This window comes from Uranotaenia lowii, chromosome 3, assembly GCF_029784155.1.
Source record: "Uranotaenia lowii strain MFRU-FL chromosome 3, ASM2978415v1, whole genome shotgun sequence".
Classification (NCBI taxonomy): Eukaryota; Metazoa; Arthropoda; class Insecta; order Diptera; family Culicidae; genus Uranotaenia; species Uranotaenia lowii.
Window position 1 is genome coordinate 39,410,188 of NC_073693.1, and position 19,556 is coordinate 39,429,743.

The 19,556-nt window shown below is 36.8% G+C and overlaps 1 protein-coding gene across 14 annotated transcripts in view; it reads left to right on the top strand.

Moving 5' to 3' along the window:
* Window positions 1-19,556, top strand: part of LOC129754131 (collagen alpha-1(XVIII) chain) — an 875,414-nt gene that overhangs the window by 740,525 nt on the left and 115,333 nt on the right. For all 14 annotated transcript variants that reach the window (XM_055750000.1, XM_055749999.1, XM_055750002.1 and 11 more), the window contains one exon: window positions 648-740. In XM_055750000.1, the coding sequence (XP_055605975.1) occupies window positions 648-740 (93 nt within the window). The remainder of the gene's footprint in view (window positions 1-647; window positions 741-19,556) is intronic.

Here is a 19,556-nt window from a genome sequence, read left to right on the forward strand (position 1 = left end):
TTACCTCAGTTGCAATCTGAATCCATCGATATCGTGCGAAATAAAAAAGACCTGTCTTAACGTCGGAAAATGACCGGTTTGGATGTCTGAAATTATACAAAGGCTTAGCAATAAACAGAATAAGGTGGCTTAGCTAGTGGACTGCTAGTGGTTCGAGCAGCCTAATAGCTGGATGTTCTGAAAGCTTCGGAAAATAGGAAAGGTATTCAAGATAGACCACAAATGTGTTCGGAAGATGGCATAGATATATGTAAAAATGAATGATGGAATCACTTGTTTAGAAAATGTTCAACAGTCTAGTCGACCGTAAAATTATAAAAATAATTATAAAAAAAATTGGTAGATTATATGAGGAAAAAACTTTTTTTTTAATAACATCGTTTTTCAATGAATGAAAAGCAATATTCATCACAGACCTGACAACACTGACACTCATCTGGAGAAATCATTGTCCGGGAGTCTTTCCATTATCATCCGACCTTACATATAACGACTATACACTACAGCCACTTGTGCTGTTTGACTGTGACGAAAATTCTCTCAAATATGTACTTAGAACGATTTCATCTCCACACCACATCCTCCATTCTCGGTTCACTTTCATCTCACCGTCTTTTCCTTCTTTTGGTTCTAATTTATTTGCCCAGATGTCTTCTACGAGCCCCGTCGGAACACTTGCCTACATAATTGACGAGGAAGCACTCCTGGTGCGAGTAAATAAAGGCTGGCAGTACATTGCAGTAAGTACCCTTGAACCTCTATCTCTCTCTACATACATATGTATTTTCCAGTTTCTCTCTGAATCTAGCCATTCAGAATTATAAGCAACGTATATCGTCGTCGTCCCAAGGTTTTTTGGTGTCGATCCATATTTTTGTGGACCACTTCCAATTTTCCTCAATCGAATCGGAGTAGGTCCTACTCTGCTACAAGAATATTGCCGTAACGACAAATCCCTGGTGACCCAAAATTTCGAAAGGACACAAACGGCGCTCGGACTTGGCCACGTGTCAAGTCGTAATGGCCGTCGTCGTCGGAGTGGTGTTGGGCAAGTGATATTAATTGTGCCGCAACACTTCGATTGGCATCACAAATTGAGCATACACATATGAGGCCAATAACAATTTGTTTATTAGCGAAGTAAACAACGTTGAATGGGTTTGTGCCATCTAATTGCATATCGGAGATATAATTGAATCGATAGATCACAGGGCGTTAAATTGGTTGATTGGAATAACGAAATTAAAAATGAATAAGAATAACAGAGTTTTTAAAATCAACGTGTATTTGAGATATTTACGATGCAAAAAGACATGATAAAAATAATTTTGCACAAATTTGCGCCTTTTGCGCATTTTGCGCCTCGAAAATTCTTCATTGTCGACTTGAAAACTCATGAACTGTTGAATTTCTTTATTTTTATTTTATTTTTATTTTTTTTTGAACCAAATGGTTAAGAAGTATAAGGAGCCACTCTAGGATTAACACGAAGTTCAAACCAAGCATCAGAGTGGAACCCTTGATCTTAAATATGATAAAAAAAGACTATGGTTATTGGGGATAACTTAATGCAGGCCCCTTAAATAATGCATAAAATCCATTTCCGGCAGACAAAAAGTGATGCCTGACTAGTAGACACCATGTAAATAACTAATAGTGAACAGTTCCATGGATCGCAATCTGTTCAACCGATTTTTACGCAATGTGACAGATGTGTTCTGATGAACAAAGAAATATATGTTGAAACCGGATTTCAGAGATCAAATTCTTCGAGATGCCTACTTATGAAAAGGTTCCAACCAGATTCCAATTGCTTTTTCCAGGTGAGTTTGTGTAAAATATGATGATTTTGCAAAGGTTTTGGTTCTGTGATAAAAATAATAGATCAATACATGACTTGAAAAAGTGTGCAAAAATAAAAAAGAGATTTTATGAAAAAGTAAGAGTATTTCTTGAAATCATTAATAATTTTTTTTATATATTTTTACATTAAATGTCATAATTACACCTTCATTTCCTTAATAGAAAGTTTTTCGATCAAATGAATTGTTTTTAAAATACACACGTTTGTAACTGCCCGGATTCTAAATGATCAAAGCCTTATGAAGTATTAAAAATTGAGAATCTTTATTTTCATCCAATAACAACTAACATAAAACTCAATTATAACTTTGGAAGGTATTGTTTAATCCGCCTAAACCGTTAGGGTTAATATGAACCGAAGCCCAGATTCAGAGCATCTTAATCATCATTCCAATATACTGAAGAATTGAGATTCCAAGTATGTGCTATGAAAATGATAATCAAATTAACGAAAACAAAAGTTTGAGTTTAGAAAATCGGTTCATTGAGAAATGAGATACAGCGAAGCAAGACAAAATTTGATGTCTTAGTTTTAATTATTTTGTTTCTACCGGAAAATCCGGAGTAGAGATCAAAACGTTCCTCGGACCCCCACATATTTATTCATCGTCGGATAAAGTCTGTTTCACATAGAATCTGGTCGGAGAAAATAGGTCATTTCTCCGCCTAGAAATAACGTACAACAAAAGTAAAAATGTCATTTTGTAGGGTTTCTATTTCACTTTAAGGAAAAATACATAAAAATCATTCGTCAGCTTTTCGGATGAATTTTCGAACTGTTTTTGTGATACCACTCATCATTTTCTGCACAGTACTGCTGGTAACCTCATTCGCCATCTAGTTCCACCACTTTTCCATTTGAGCAGGTTTTTCATGATTCTGCCACATTTCTTCAGTTTGCCCTTAACTATTGCCCAATATTTCTCGATGGGACGAAAACAGGACAGTTTGGTGGATTGATACTTTTTTCAACAAAATCGATCTTGTTCTCCTTATACCACTTAACGACATCCCGGCTGTATTGGCAGCTTGCCAGGTCCGGCCAGAACTTCACTGGACTTTTGTGGGACCGAATGAATGGCAAAACCCTCTTCTGGAACAATTCTTCTTTGTAAACATTTCCATTCATTGTGTCCCCAGTGATGAAAATCTTAGTCTTCTTCCCACAACTTCAGATCCCGTGCCAAATCATTAACTAACGAGCAAATTTATCTGCGAAAACAAACTTGAATCTACCCGCAACATTCCCTTTACGCTTCGCAAGGCAAAATTTGTTACCGGATATTTGTCCAAAATCCATTTTGACGTAAGTTTCGTCGTCCATCAAAATGCATCCGTTGAACTAGGTCAACTCTTTCTCGTACAACTTCCTTGCCTTGGTTTTGGCAACCAGGTTTTGTTTCAGCGTCCTGTTGGGGTGTTTGGTTGCATGATACGACCGCAAGCCTTCTCGCAAACAAATTCGTCGAGCTGTACTGTGGTCCGTCTTGAGCTTTTTCGCCAAATCACGCAAGGAGATTCCAAGATTATTGCGAACTGATCGAATTACCATTACTCGCAGCTTCCGGTCATATGTTCCACTTTTACGCCTGGTTTGTTTTGCTCGATCCACCCTAAGGGTCTCCCGGTAACGTTGCAGCACCAAATTTACAGTCGATTTTGGATATTTCAGGAATTTCGCGATCTTTCCCCTGATCACGTCGGTTTCTCTACGTGAGTGTGCTGAATTTTCTCTCGCCTTTCGCGTTCCATCGTCGATAACATTTGACTGATTGCTTTAATCTTGATGAAAATTTGACTACTAAGTAAACAAACCATCCGGATCAAAACACTGTCAGATTCGCGATGTGACAACTAGGGGCGCTGCAGTAAATGAACAGATGCGACCAGATTCTATGTGAAACAGACTTTAGATGATATTCTTGACAATTACAAAAATCAAAGAAGCACTCAAATACTGCAATGCTGTCAGAAAATTATAAGCAATTTAAAAATAAAATTTGAATTTCCGGGCCATTTTCATTCGGAACCAACTACAGTCAACCTGGTAAAACAAATACATTTATTTTGAAATATTTTGAAATTAGAATACACAATGAATCAAATATCATAAAAATCGATCAACATTTGTGGCCACCGGAGTAACAACAAACTACAAGTCAACTTTCCCCGAAACGTTTATTTTTCGAACAGCTTTGGAAGATTAAGAAAAAAATCATAACTTTCAAGTCTAAGGAAGGAGTCTAAGGAACTGAGTTTTTATTTCTCACTTAAGGAGGTTTCTCACTTGTCCAAATTTTCTCGAGCAGAGGGAAATGTGATTCTAAAAATAAACAAAACTCATCATCTTATCAACTCATCATTGTGTAATCTGAGAAAAAACTGGGGATACTTCATTCCTTCGTTATATCTCAAAACTGGAATGTCTTACTGTTGAAAACGCAGGTTTCAGCGGTGGAATAGAGTTATCGTTTACTCACTTTCTTTTTCATGTCCTTAAATAAATACCTACTTATTACATAAGCGATGGCCGTTAACATTGCTACACTGAAGTGATATCCTCACTTACTAATTTTCTCAATTATGTGTGATATTTTGAGCTAACCACTCAGCATATCTGGAAACACTACTGCGTTACCATGACCCTTACTTGAGTATTTTCGCTTTATCCTGTGATGATGTAAAAATTTGTACTGTGCTTACAATCATCAGCTGTCATAAGTAATCGTCAGTTGTATTGTGCGCAATTGCGAATTGCATGGAACAAGTGGGAACAGTAAAAAACAATGTTTTGGTTTCAACGGCAGAGCAGCAGAATCTTGTGCTGCCCGCCAGAACGTTTGCTTCCTGGAGGATCCGAACCAAACGGTGAGTTTCAACACCTCCTCTCAATTCGCAAATTGAGCATACTGAACAGTTTCGCATGCTACGCCCTGGGTAACTCCTTCGTCTAAGCATTATCTGACTGATCTTCAGTCGAGATGTGTCGTAAAGATAGCTGACCGCTTCTCACGATCTCCTTGATGAAGGCTATTTCACGTGCTGGTTCAGCTGATAAGTCCGCTCTTCCTCCATGTACTGGATGCAAGGGATGTTTTTCATCCCTTAATGTGAAAGGAATTTTAACTACACCTAATTCACCCATGAAGCTTGTTAACCACAAAACTATCTTGACTGCATGACAGAAGGCTCCTATCTCAGCTTTGGTCGATGACAGACTGACCGTCTGCAGACGTTTCGTTGACCACGAAATAAGATTCCCGAAAATCATGTAAGCGTAGCCTGATACAGATCTTCGATCATCGGAGTCGTTGGCAAAATCTGCATAAGCATATCCGATGAGTGGTTCCGATTTCGCGTTTCTGCGGAACACCAACTCCATATCGGACAGACTTCGAAGGTATCGCAGAACACGCTTCAGGCCTGACCAATGCCTCTCCGCTTGGCTGGCCTGATATTTGCAAAGTGCACTAACCGCAGCACTGATATTCGATCTCCAAGATGACTGCTAACAATCGATCAGATCGTTGAACGGCTGCTCGGTAATAACCTCACCATCGTTCTGCTGAGGCCATCGAACATTCGTGTCAGAAACAGAATGAGTTTCCTGTAACCTGGGTTTAGCTAACCCCTTCCCAAATGTCGCTCTCATCCGTGGTTCCGGCACCCACTTCCATGTTGGTCTGCCAGAACCCTTAATTCTCTCGGCGCTTCATTTCGCTGATGATTTAAGGTAGCCCTTCATCTGCGCTGGTTGCTCTGAATCGCCGTCTGCGTCTAAAAACCGGTTCAGGATTGACGGAATCTTGGCCATAATCGTCACCGTCGTCATCGCTACCCTTGAAGTCGTTCTCGTTTCGCACCATGCGCTGACGGGCCCGCTCTCAGTGGCTCCGAAAATTAGCCAGACTTCGATCGGCAGCACTCGTGCAAAATGCCAAATAAATAAAGCAGTGGTTGAAATCGCTGGCAAATAAACGTCGCCTAAACCACCTCCTCCGCAGCACTTGGAACAGCTTCCAAATATCGAAGACAAGCTCGCGCATGCTAACCGCAGTGCAGCTTCAAGGCATGAGAATATTCTTCTCGGCTTTCAGCTTCATGCTGTTTTGTCCTGTTGCTCCAATGCTTTGGGGGGTCCTAAAAGCCGGAAGGCAACGCTCAGTAACAAATGTCAAATCTATATGTGAGTTGCTGGCAACTAACCGTCGCCCGAAACACCTTCCCCAAAGCCACAGAAAAATCAAACTGCAACCTTGAATGATCTCACTCGTGTTGACCACCGCGAAGCTCAATATCACGAGAGTAATAACCCTCTCGCCAAGTAGCTTCTCCCATTCTTCGATACGGTCTAATACTCTATCTGGAATATTAAACGCTATCCAATCCTGGTTGCAGATCCCGAGAGCCCTCCTCCCGGCCGTCATTATAGAACTACCCAAGCAACCAACTCTGAAGTTCACATTTGGCTGAAAAAATGTTTTACGGGAACTTCAGGTGACTCTTGTCGCGTAAAAGTTACTCAGGAACTTCCATCGCTCTTTGAAAGGTTAAACTATCGATAACGGATCTTCTAAGCGCTTTTAATGGAACTTCTTTCAAGAAGGTCGATAACGTTCGCGTAACATTCTAAAATGCACCATTAAGATATTTGAAGGTGTTTTGGAATTGTAAGCGACATGTTAAAAATGTCTGTTAATTTCTTGTCATGGTATTTGTTTTGTTTATATCTGTACTGATATTTACAAAATTATTATTATTATTATAATTTATTAGAGACCTTTTAACAATATTTACAAAATGAATTCAAGATTTTTTCGAATTTTTTTTATAAATGTTAAGATATTCGAATAAATTTTTGAGGATGCGAATTTTTGTTATTGTTCATTTTGTGTACTGAAAGTCCTTTAAACGAAATAAGGTACAATCTATTGACCAACCCATTCAATCATCTCAAATGACATTAAGTTTAAATACTAATTATTACAGTGCACGGTGGTGCAGAACATCAATCTAACTGTACGAAATTAATAGCGCCCAGGGATGAAGAGATAGACATTTGATATCTTCAGCAACATTGTTCAGTTTTATAAGGAGCATATTCTTAAATCAAAATTTTTGCCGAGGGGTCCACCGATAGCGAGATAAAAATGCCAACTTTTTTGTTTTTCAAATATGGGCTTTGAAGTCTTCGACAAAGTTGTTTATCTGATCAAAATACATAAGTTTGTTGAATATGTCAAAGTCTTGTCACATCACTCTAAGGAGTTACAGTCAAAGTAAAAAAAATCTCTTAAAAAAACAGTTTTTCGAACCTGACATGTTGTAGATTGGATAAAATGGTTCGCTGTCTTTGGAAAAAAAAAAGTTGTAACAAGCCACGATCTACAATTGTCTTATACATTATAATGGGGTTAGAAGTTGCTGAAGCTCTATAGAAAGCATTTAGTGTATTTTATTGGCAATTTTGGAAGGCTCGTCCATCGAAAAGTGCACATTTTCGCAACACCCCTTTTATGTGATTATTTATTATGATGAGCGGAACCATTTCCATTTGAAATTAGCGTGGAAATCGGTGGAACTGGTAGAGATTTCTGACATCTGGTTGTCAGAGCAATCTGTCAATTGGATTTTTTTTCGGCGCGTAGAAGTTTCTTGCGTTCTCTACAGCCACCCAAACGAACTTGAAAGGAGCTTTAAGAACTTAAATTTTGGGCTGATTAGCATTCTCTTCAGACACCAACGAGAGCTGATTAAGCTTCTATGTAACCTTTTTAAGGGAATTCTGGTTGCTTGGGTAATGAAGCTAACGGCTAACCGCAGCGTTTCTCGTGACGGCATATTCGAGAGTAACCCTCTCGGAATCCGACTTCTCGGCCTCGAACTCCAGTAGCGCCTTCCGGCTAACCTTGAGCATCTCATGGCCTCTGTGCTGGCGATCCTCTGAGCTGGTGGTCTCCTGCGTTGAATTCCACATTTCAACAGGTTATGGGCCCAGATACGTTTGAAAAATTGGGAAACGAGTTAGTGAGAAGGGTGCTCACAATTTTATATTAGACTGCGGTTAGCAAGTGCTAGAGCAGCCAGCGCAGAAGGACCATCCCCGGTCGAGGAGCCAGCCACCACCCAGAGAACCACCGCAGAGAGCCAGTCAGCTGATGGAGGACCGCGCCAGCGCAGAGAACAGCCAGCGATATGTCCCAGACCAGCCATGTGGTTCCACCAGAGGTCGAGTCCGGGGAGGTTCGTGGACTGTGAGGGTTACTCAAGCAAAAGCGTAAACTCACGTCCGACGGCTAATAACCGAGAGGGTTACTCTCGTCTCGTGCTTTGGTTGTGCTTTAGCCCAGAAAAATTCGCCAAATAGGACAAAACAACAAACATGTTTGTTATCTAAAACATTTTCAAAACATTTTTTTAGTAATTGCACTTGTTTGAAAATTTTACACAATGTGACTTGTCAATCGTTAGAGTATAATTATTAACTTCATAATACCGTATTTTCAAAACTATAGTAAATTCTCCATTTTCAGGAAAGCTTTTTAAAAATGTATGTTTTGGATTCAATTGTTCCTTGGAGTCCAAATAGATATATTGTTCTTCCTAATCGATCTTGATCAGTGGTTAGCACGAAATATATATTTATTCAATAATTACCTCATAAAAAAGACTTAAATTTGTGCACAAATTGCGCCTTTAAGTATGCAATGACATTAAAGGGTGATACGGTCAAAATTTGGTCAATATCAACTTGACGTATTTCTTTCAATTTTGCATTTAAAAAACCTGAACAACCCTCATTTTGAAGGTATTTGTGTTGCTCCTATTTTGGTTTTGGAATTCACTCTCCAATTGTCAAAATGCCGTCCAAGGAAGAAGAGCAGCGTATCAAAATTTTGCTCGCGCATCGCGAAAATTCGAGCTACTCGCACGCAAAGCTGGCAAAATTGCTAAAAATTGCCAAATCAACCGTTACAAATGTAATTAAAGTGTTTGGGGAACGATTGTCGACAGCCATGAAGTCTGGATCGGGGGGAAATCGGAAACCGGGAGCCGCTGAGACGACGAAGAGAGTTGCCGGTAGTTTCAAGCGAAACCCTAACCTCTCTCTATCCGAGATGCCGCAAATAAGCTGGGTGTATCGTCTACAACCGTGCATCGAGCCAAAAAAACGGGCCGGACTATCGACCGTCAAGAAGGTAGTGAATAAAAATCGCGATGATAAACAAAATACGACGGCCAAAGCGCGATCCCGGAGGCTGTACACGACGATGCTGACGAAGTTTGACTGCGTGGCAATGGACGACGAAACCTACGTCAAAGCCGACTACAAGCAGCTTCCGGGACAGGAGTTTTATACGGCAAAAGGAAGGGGAAAGGTAGCAGATATTTTCAAGCACATGAAACTGTCAAAGTTCGCGAAGAAATATCTGGTTTGGCAAGCCATCTGTACCTGTGGCTTGAAAAGTCAACCAAGAAATTTACGTGAAAGAGTGTTTGAATAAACGTCTGCTGCCTTTCCTGAAGAAACACGGTTGTTCCGTACTGTTTTGGCCGGATTTGGCATCTTGCCATTACGGTAAAAAGGCCATGGAGTGGTACGCCGCCAACAACGTGCAGGTGGTTCCCAAGGACAAAAATCCTCCCAACACGCCAGAGCTCCGCCCAATCGAGAAATACTGGGCTATTGTCAAGCTGAACCTAAAGAAGACCAAAAAAACTGCTAAGGACTAGCAGCAGTTCAAGGCAAACTGGCTTTCTGCGGCGAAAAAGGTGGACAAGGTGGCTGTACAAAATCTGATGGCAGAGTTAAGCGTAAGACCCGGCAATTCGGATTTAGAAAAGCGGAAGCCTAACTGAATATTTTTCCTGAATTTTATACTAATTAAATTTGAAAAAGAAATTTAATTTGATTTTTTTTAATAAACGATTTTACCGATTTACACGCGTTTTCCATTGACCAAACTTTGACCGTATCACCCTTTAATAAAAAAAAATTGATTGAGAGCATTCAATCTTACTTATTTGGTCCAAAACTCTGGAAATGTGTAGTCATATTTCAACACTTCTCGGTCCAGATTAACTGCTATCGTTTCATGTTACACAATTGACCCACCCTTTTTTCGGCACTGTCCTCGACAAAACCCTCTCAATCACGGCACAGGGCGCTGAGCAATTGAAATTTGTTTGACCTCTGATATCATCTGCTGGTCGCCCGTCATCCATTAGATCCCGTTTATCAACTGATGGCGTAAAGCCAATTAACCTCTTCAATCACCGACCGTAGTTGGCAAACATAACCTTCATCATAAAACTGGCCGGGCGCCCTTCGCAATGAATGTCCTATGTCCGACACCCGATCGGCCCAGGACTTCTTCAGATTAATTGCCATCGATAAGTGCCATATTTACCGGTGTCGCTTGAAGGTAATAAATTACCGCAGCTTGGGTCCCCGGACAATGTTCTGCACTGTAAATAGGTGGACACACCGAAAAAAAAGCAGTGGGCAGGTAACACCAAAGGCCGAATGGCACCATCTGCTACAATTTATGGGAAAACGAATGTCCGTGTCCTTCATTCGGATTCGGTTTGGGGTTCCACGATTTTGTCATCCGGGTTCCGTAATAAGCCTTTCGAATACGTTTTTTTCACGCTGTTATTCCAAAACAGAAAAACAACGTAAAACCGGTTCAATCCATCTTGGATTTAGAGTTTTTTCTGAAGGTTGAAATATGAAAGAAATACGCTCCACTTTGTTTAGAGAAAACAAGTGTCGGAATTTTAGCATTTCCTTGCCGGCACATTTTTTTTTTTTGCTCGTTTAACCGAGAGAGGGGTTCACCGGATATTCTCATAAATTCGAAACGATGACACCTTGCTTCTTGGGGGTGGATACTCTCTGCAAAGCCATAGTCAGCGGAAAGGTGCTAAAGGTTCCACTTTTTTTCCTTGCTGTCGGTCTCCTGTACCAACAAAAAATATGAAATGGGACCCGTTTGCGCTGACCTTTCATCCGAGTTGTGTTTTTTTTAGCTGTTCCTAAGTTGTTGCCTCCCAAATGCTGAAGGCCTTGGCTGCTATCTGCTGGCCAGGCCAATCCCTCTTGAAAGCTGTCGGGTAAAGTATGAAAAATGGAAATTGCCTGAAGAAAATCGTAGAGTGACAGATATGAAAGAACGTGTCCCCCCTAGTCTTTGATTTATCAGATTAGAAAAATCACTGGGGGGTTCTCAAGGAGCTTGAGAGTTGACTTTTGAAGGAGTTTCGTTTAGTCAAAACTGTAGATATCACAATGCAGATTTAAACTTGAGCCTTCAATTTTATAAGAGGAATTTTTGTTTTTTTGGGGCTTTAAGTTGGACATTCTTGAATGAATTAAATCGGATTAAATTTTCTAAAATCCTCAACCATATAACGATGGCCTTATTTGAAATATTAGAAAACGTCTCAAAGGGATGATTTAATGTTGGAACCACTGGACCGGGCAGAAAGATTGTTCGGCCCCAACAAAGGCGGCCCAAGATGAATAACAAAAAACTATAAATATAAATCGCTTTTCAGACCGGGGCCGGCCATCTCCGACAAGCAACATATTTTATGTCCACTCTTGGGTTCTACGACGACAAACTGCTGAAGCTGGAAGAGCTGGAACAATACCCTACTTTCTACTAGCAGCAAAAACACATCCGACCGACCGACACACTGCGACATCTTGTCGAAGCCCTTGGGTTATTGTAATAAATTCAATCCAGACTACGAGAAGCCCGTCTCAAGTGGGAATGAGTTTGAAGAAGTTTGTCGGAGATAGATCGGTGATAGAATGGATGCCGGAGGAAGGTGACGATCTAATTTAGAGGTCTATCAACTTTGTGCAGTTTTTTTTTGCTATGCTAGAAATTAATATTCATGCAGATAAGATTTGACACTAATGTAGATCGAAGATGATAAAATCAGGCATTTATTTTCAGAATCAACAAATCACCTTTCTTTATTAATCTTATCTTTCAAAAATGTTAACAAATAAGACTAATATATCGATAAATTGTCAAAATTGTCAAAATTGTCAAAATTGTCAAAATTGTCAAAATTGTCAAAATTGTCAAAATTGTAAAAATTGTCAAAATTGTCAAAATTGTCAAAATTGTCAAAATTGTCAAAATTGTCAAAATTGTCAAAATTGTCAAAATTGTCAAAATTGTCAAAACTATCAAAATTGTCAAAATTGTCAAAATTGTCAAAATTGTCAAAATTGTCAAAATTGTCAAAATTGTCAAGATTGTCAAAATTGTCAAAATTGTCAAAATTATCAAAATTGTCAAAATTGTCAAAATTGTCAAAATTGTACAAATTGTCAAAATTGTCAAAATTGTCAAAATTGTCAAAATTGTCAAAATTGTCAAAATTGTCAAAATTGTGAAAATTGTAAAATTGTCAAAATTGTCAAAATTGTCAAAATTGTCAAAATTGTCAAAATTGTCAAAATTGTCAAAATTGTCAAAATTGTCAAAATTGTCAAAATTGACAAAATTGTCAAAATTGTCAAAATTGTCAAAATTGTCAAAATTGTCAAAATTGTCAAAATTGTCAAAATTGTCAAAATTATCAAAAATTTCAAAATTGTCAAAATTGTCAAGCTTGTCAAAATTGTCAAAATCGTCAAAATCGTCAAAATTGTCAAAATTGTCAAAATTGTCAAAATTATCAAAATTGTCAAAATTGTCAAAATTGTCAAAATTGTCAAAATTGTCAAAATTGTCAAAATTGTCAAAATTGTCAAAATTGTCAAAATTGTCAAAATTGTCAAAATTGTCAAAATTGTCAAAATTGTCAAAATTGTCAAAACTGTCAAAACTGTCAAAATTGTCAAAATTGTCAAAATTGTCAAAATTGTCAAAATTGTCAAAATTGTCAAAATTGTCAAAATTGTCAAAATTGTCAAAATTGTCAAAATTGTCAAAATTGTCAAAATTGTCAAAATTGTCAAAATTGTCAAAATTGTCAAAATTGTCAAAATTGTCAAAATTGTCAAAATTGTCAAAATTGTCAAAATTGTCAAAATTGTCAAAATTGTCAAAATTGTCAAAATGGTCAAAATTGTCAAAATTGTCAAAATTGTCAAAATTGTCAAAATTGTCAAAATTGTCAAAATTGTCAAAATTGTCAAAATTGTCAAAATTGTCAAAATTGTCAAAATTGTCAAAATTGTCAAAATTGTCAAAATTGTCAAAATTGTCAAAATTATCAAAATTGTCAAAATTGTCAAAATTGTCAAAATTGTCAAAATTGTCAAAATTGTCAAAATTGTCAAAATTGTCAAAATTGTCAAAATTGTCAAAATTGTCAAAATTGTCAAAATTGTCAAAATTGTCAAAATTGTCAAAATTGTCAAAATTGTCAAAATTGTCAAAATTGTCAAAATTGTCAAAATTGTCAAAATTGTCAAAATTGTCAAAATTGTCAAAATTGTCAAAATTGTCAAAATTGTCAAAATTGTCAAAATTGTCAAAATTGTCAAAATTGTCAAAATTGTTAAAATTGTCAAAATTGTCAAAATTGTCAAAATTATCAAAATTGTCAAAATTGTCAAAATTGTCAAAATTGTCAAAATTGTCAAAATTGTCAAAATTGTCAAAATTGTCAAAATTGTCAAAATTGTCAAAATTGTCAAAATTGTCAAAATTGTCAAAATTGTCAAAATTGTCAAAATTGTCAAAATTGTCAAAATTGTCAAAATTGTCAAAATTGTCAAAATTGTCAAAATTGTCAAAATTGTCAAAATTGTCAAAATTGTCAAAATTGTCAAAATTGTCAAAATTGTCAAAATTGTCAAAATTGTCAAAATTGTCAAAATTGTCAAAATTGTCAAAATTGTCAAAATTGTCAAAATTGTCAAAATTGTCAAAATTGTCAAAATTGTCAAAATTGTCAAAATTGTCAAAATTGTCAAAATTGTCAAAATTGTCAAAATTGTCAAAATTGTCAAAATTGTCAAAATTGTCAAAATTGTCAAAATTGTCAAAATTGTCAAAATTGTCAAAATTGTCAAAATTGTCAAAATTGTCAAAATTGTCAAAATTGTCAAAATTGTCAAAATTGTCAAAATTGTCAAAATTGTCAAAATTGTCAAAATTGTCAAAATTGTCAAAATTGTCAAAATTGTCAAAATTGTCAAAATTGTCAAAATTGTCAAAATTGTCAAAATTGTCAAAATTGTCAAAATTATCAAAATTGTCAAAATTGTCAAAATTGTCAAAATTGTACAAATTGTCAAAATTGTCACAATTGTCAAAATTGTCAAAATTGTCAAAATTGTCAAAATTGTCAAAATTGTCAAAATTGTCAAAATTGTCAAAATTGTCAAAATTGTCAAAATTGTCAAAATTGTCAAAATTGTCAAAATTGTCAAAATTGTCAAAATTGTCAAAATTGTCAAAATTGTCAAAATTGTCAAAATTGTCAAAATTGTCAAAATTGTCAAAATTGTCAAAATTGTCAAAATTGTCAAAATTGTCAAAATTGTCAAAATTGTCAAAATTGTCAAAATTATCAAAATTGTCAAAATTGTCAAAATTGTCAAAATTGTCAAAATTGTCAAAATTGTCAAAATTGTCAAAATTGTCAAAATTGTCAAAATTGTCAAAATTGTCAAAATTGTCAAAATTGTCAAAATTGTCAAAATTGTCAAAATTGTCAAAATTGTCAAAATTGTCAAAATTGTCAAAATTGTCAAAATTGTCAAAATTGTCAAAATTGTCAAAATTGTCAAAATTGTCAAAATTGTCAAAATTGTCAAAATTGTCAAAATTGTCAAAATTGTCAAAATTGTCAAAATTGTCAAAATTGTCAAAATTGTCAAAATTGTCAAAATTGTCAAAATTGTCAAAATTGTCAAAATTGTCAAAATTGTCAAAATTGTCAAAATTGTCAAAATTGTCAAAATTGTCAAAATTGTCAAAATTGTCAAAATTGTCAAAATTGTCAAAATTGTCAAAATTGTCAAAATTGTCAAAATTGTCAAAATTATCAAAATTATCAAAATTGTCAAAATTGTCAAAATTGTCAAAATTGTCAAAATTGTCAAAATTGTCAAAATTGTCAAAATTGTCAAAATTGTCAAAATTGTCAAAATTGTCAAAATTGTCAAAATTGTCAAAATTGTCAAAATTGTCAAAATTGTCAAAATTGTCAAAATTGTCAAAATTGTCAAAATTGTCAAAATTGTCAAAATTGTCAAAATTGTCAAAATTGTCAAAATTGTCAAAATTGTCAAAATTGTCAAAATTGTCAAAATTGTCAAAATTGTCAAAATTGTCAAATTTGTCAAAATTGTCAAAATTGTCAAAATTGTCAAAATTGTCAAAATTGTCAAAATTGTCAAAATTGTCAAAATTGTCAAAATTGTCAAAATTGTCAAAATTGTCAAAATTGTCAAAATTGTCAAAATTGTCAAAATTGTCAAAATTGTCAAAATTGTCAAAATTGTCAAAATTGTCAAAATTGTCAAAATTGTCAAAATTGTCAAAATTGTCAAAATTGTCAAAATTGTCAAAATTGTCAAAATTGTCAAAATTGTCAAAATTGTCAAAATTGTCAAAATTGTCAAAATTGTCAAAATTGTCAAAATTGTCAAAATTGTCAAAATTGTCAAAATTGTCAAAATTGTCAAAATTGTCAAAATTGTCAAAATTGTCAAAATTGTCAAAATTGTCAAAATTGTCAAAATTGTCAAAATTGTCAAAATTGTCAAAATTGTCAAAATTGTCAAAATTGTCAAAATTGTCAAAATTGTCAAAATTGTCAAAATTGTCAAAATTGTCAAAATTGTCAAAATTGTCAAAATTGTCAAAATTGTCAAAATTGTCAAAATTGTCAAAATTGTCAAAATTGTCAAAATTGTCAAAATTGTCAAAATTGTCAAAATTGTCAAAATTGTCAAAATTGTCAAAATTGTCAAAATTGTCAAAATTGTCAAAATTGTCAAAATTGTCAAAATTGTCAAAATTGTCAAAATTGTCAAAATTGTCAAAATTGTCAAAATTGTCAAAATTGTCAAAATTGTCAAAATTGTTAAAATTGTCAAAATTGTCAAAATTGTCAAAATTGTCAAAATTGTCAAAATTGTCAAAATGGTCAATATTGTCAATATTGTCAAAATTGTCAAAATTGTCAAAATTGTCAAAATTGTCAAAATTATCAAAATTATCAAAATTGTCAAAATTGTCAAAATTGTCAAAATTGTCAAAATTGTCAAAATTGTCAAAATTGTCAAAATTGTCAAAATTGTCAAAATTGTCAAAATTGTCAAAATTGTCAAAATTGTCAAAATTGTCAAAATTGTCAAAACTGTCAAAACTGTCAAAACTGTCAAAATTGTCAAAATTGTCAAAATTGTCAAAGTTGTCAAAGTTGTTTTTGAATTATTTTTTTCTCGAAGTTGACTATGAACAAAACACAATTAATAGTTTTAAGTATCTACATTTCAAATAAAAGTTTTTAATTTAAAAAAAAACTGTTGAAATAGCTTTTTTCAATGAAACATCAACATATTAAACAAACCACTAAATACTTTGCTCAAATTAAACCATTTACACCGAAAACACAATTTCATCCCATCCTAGAAACTTTAAAATTCCAAAACTGGCTATTCCTCGCATCGCTTTATTCAGTGAATCGCTAGACCGCACAGCAACATCAACAACCACATACAAAAACACTACTCCACAACCCAATGCATTTTCCCAAACAAACTCGTTTCATTTTATGATGTAAAAGTGCAATTTTTCATTCAGTTGTTTTACAGACAAAAACACACATACAGACGCACACCCACCTACAATAAAACACATTCACAATTACCTCGACTATCTGGAGCAGCCAGCAGCAGCAACAGGAGATCGAGCCCTGGTTCCTGGCCTGTGGCTGGTAGTTGTTGGGGAGAGAGAGAGAGAGAGAGAGAGAGAGAGAGAGAGAGAGAGAGAGAGAGAGAGAGAGAGAGAGAGAGAGAGAGAGAGAGAGAGATCGAGGGCAAAAGCTTTTATATTGTTTCCCGATCCGATTACGCCATGAATGGGCCATGAGCTGCCAGGTTTCCAGGTACCTGTACCTCAATGGGAACCACCTATACTAGTCTATTGAGGGAAGTGTGGGGGTGGAAAAGCTCCGGGAGCGTTAGAAAATATTCTGTTTCGGTGAACTTTCCGAAACCAGGAAATGGAAAACCAAACAGCACCAGGTGGCGGCAGCATCCAGAAACAAAAACATAACTACTCGGTAGTCAAGACTTTTTTTTCGAAAACCGAAAAAAAAACATATAAACTAAAAGCGCGAAGCAGAAATTTCGGAACCGTTAACATACACAATAAATACCTTACCCTACATCTGGGGAAAATAGTTTTCAAGTGCGGGTAACGCGTTGCTGTGCAACTTGTTTCAAATGTTAAGAAGTGGAATTTAAATTAAATTATTTTTTCCCTAGAAAATTCGACGCTGGATTAGGTCGTTTGAGACATTTGCACAAAAATCATCATCTTTTAAGATTCAAGTTCAAGCATAATGAAAGGAGTTCGGCTCAAAAAGTGGTCAACTCAAATTTGCCGTATGTTTTTAATCACCCAAATCAAAAACCTGAACACCCCTTATCTTGTAGGTGTGTGTGTGTGCTTGTGTTTTTTTTGTAACCCCGGGTGGTAAATTCGAAACAGAAGAAGAATTTTACGAAATGGTACCGATGCATGCGCCCTAAGTTAAATATCATCCTGACCAGCCGAGGTCATCTTCACGTCGTGGTCCGATATACGCTAGACTAGACTCATTCAGCTTAGTAAAGTTAAGTTATCCTACGTCGATCGAAATGTGCGTCAGTCTCCAACTCCTTTGCAGAGCAGTCTGACTGCATGCCAAGTGTTGATGTCATCACACATCTTCTGCAACATTCCGCAGGCGGCGAATATGTTGGCTCGTTCCTCTTCAAATCTTCGACAAGACAATACCACGTGTTCGGGTCTTTCGTCCCCGTCACCGCATGTTTGACAGACCGGCGAGACCACATGCCCGATACTTCATGAAGCATCCATGACCAGTCAGGAATTGCATCATGTGGAAATCCACTTCGGCATGCTTCTCTCCATCCACTTCTTGATATTTGGGATCAAACGATGGGTCCACCTTCATCTTTCTGAGCTGTCCCACAGCTGCTGCCAGTTAGTCATGGAGATATCCCTGGCTCGTGTTCTCACGTTTTGCGTGCCAAATATTTCCGTAGCAATAGGAGTTCACCGAGATGGGCATGACTTCTGCTACAACGCATGCAGCCTCCGACGAAACAGTGCGGTATGCACTGATGATCCGCCAATACATTCGCCTTTGCCAACCGTTCAGCTTCAGCTGGTTACAATGGATGTTATTACCAGATTTCTAGGCATTCCTCTATACCGAACTAGTGACGGAACCACACTCGAAATTACCCTCCGCTGACTACTTTGGATCCCCGAGTTGTTCGCCATTATCCTCGTGAGTTATGGAATACGCTTCGATTCGATAGTGCATGATCCAACTGTAATCCTGCCTTTCTGCGCTGAAACCAGGTTTGATATCAGGACCATCTCGGTTTTGCGGTAAGCCAGCTGCAAACTTCTGGAGTGCATCCAGCTCTCCAGCGCTTCTACTATCTCTGGAGCTCTTAGCTAGACAATTTCTGTTGAGTAACCCGTCGCTAGTAGCACGACGTCGTCCGCGAAACCAACCAACTTTACTTCCTCTGGTAGGCGCAATGTCAGCACCTCATCGTACGTAATATTCCACATAACTGGGCCCAATTTCGACCCTTGCGGTACTCCAGCTGTAACATCCATTTCCTGAAATTCTTCGCTAGTCAAATATTGTAGCCTACGGTACTGGAAATAGCTTTCCACTAATTTGCACATATATGTGATAATCGTTTTCTTTATTGAAAGTAGATTACATAACTAATTGAGATTTCGGCGAGTATAAAAACCACGTCGCGGCACAAAAACTCGACTGTTCCACGCGAGGGTAGAAGGAACTCTCCTTGCTAGATATGGTTCACTGTTTCTCTATGTTGAATTGTTCTCTCTCGCTCTAATCGGTATCGCTATCTCCTACACTCGGTCATCCTGCAACGGTTCTGGACTCCAGACCCGATATTGCTTCATGTTGGAGGCCGCCGTCGTCGTCTTCCGAGGGCCTTCACCGCTAACCTTCTCGACATCGTATCGATCGATTCCCTTCACTTTCGTCACCTTATACGGCCCTAGGTACTCGGCCGCATACTTTTTGCCAGGTCCAAACTGCGTTCGCTTGATCACCACAACATCGCCTATTTTGTAGCTTGGTGCAGGCTTCGCCCGCAGGTTGTACGAGCGTCGTTGACCTTCTTGCGCCTTCTCGATCGATTCTCTTGCTCGGGCTCTGATGTCGCGTCGCTGATCATCAAACTGTGCCAGCTTGATCTCTTCGAGCAGTTCACCCAATCGGATATCACCTTCTAGCCGCATTTGAACTCCGAACATCGATTCGAATGGGGAAAAGCTGGTACTCTGGTGGAAACTGCTGTTGATCCATCGTTGTATGTTTCCAATATGCTTGTACCACTTCGACTTATCGTCAACACTCAACTTCGTTAGCATGGCTAATATCACTTGGTTCACTCGTTCAACTTGGCCGTTTCCTCTTGG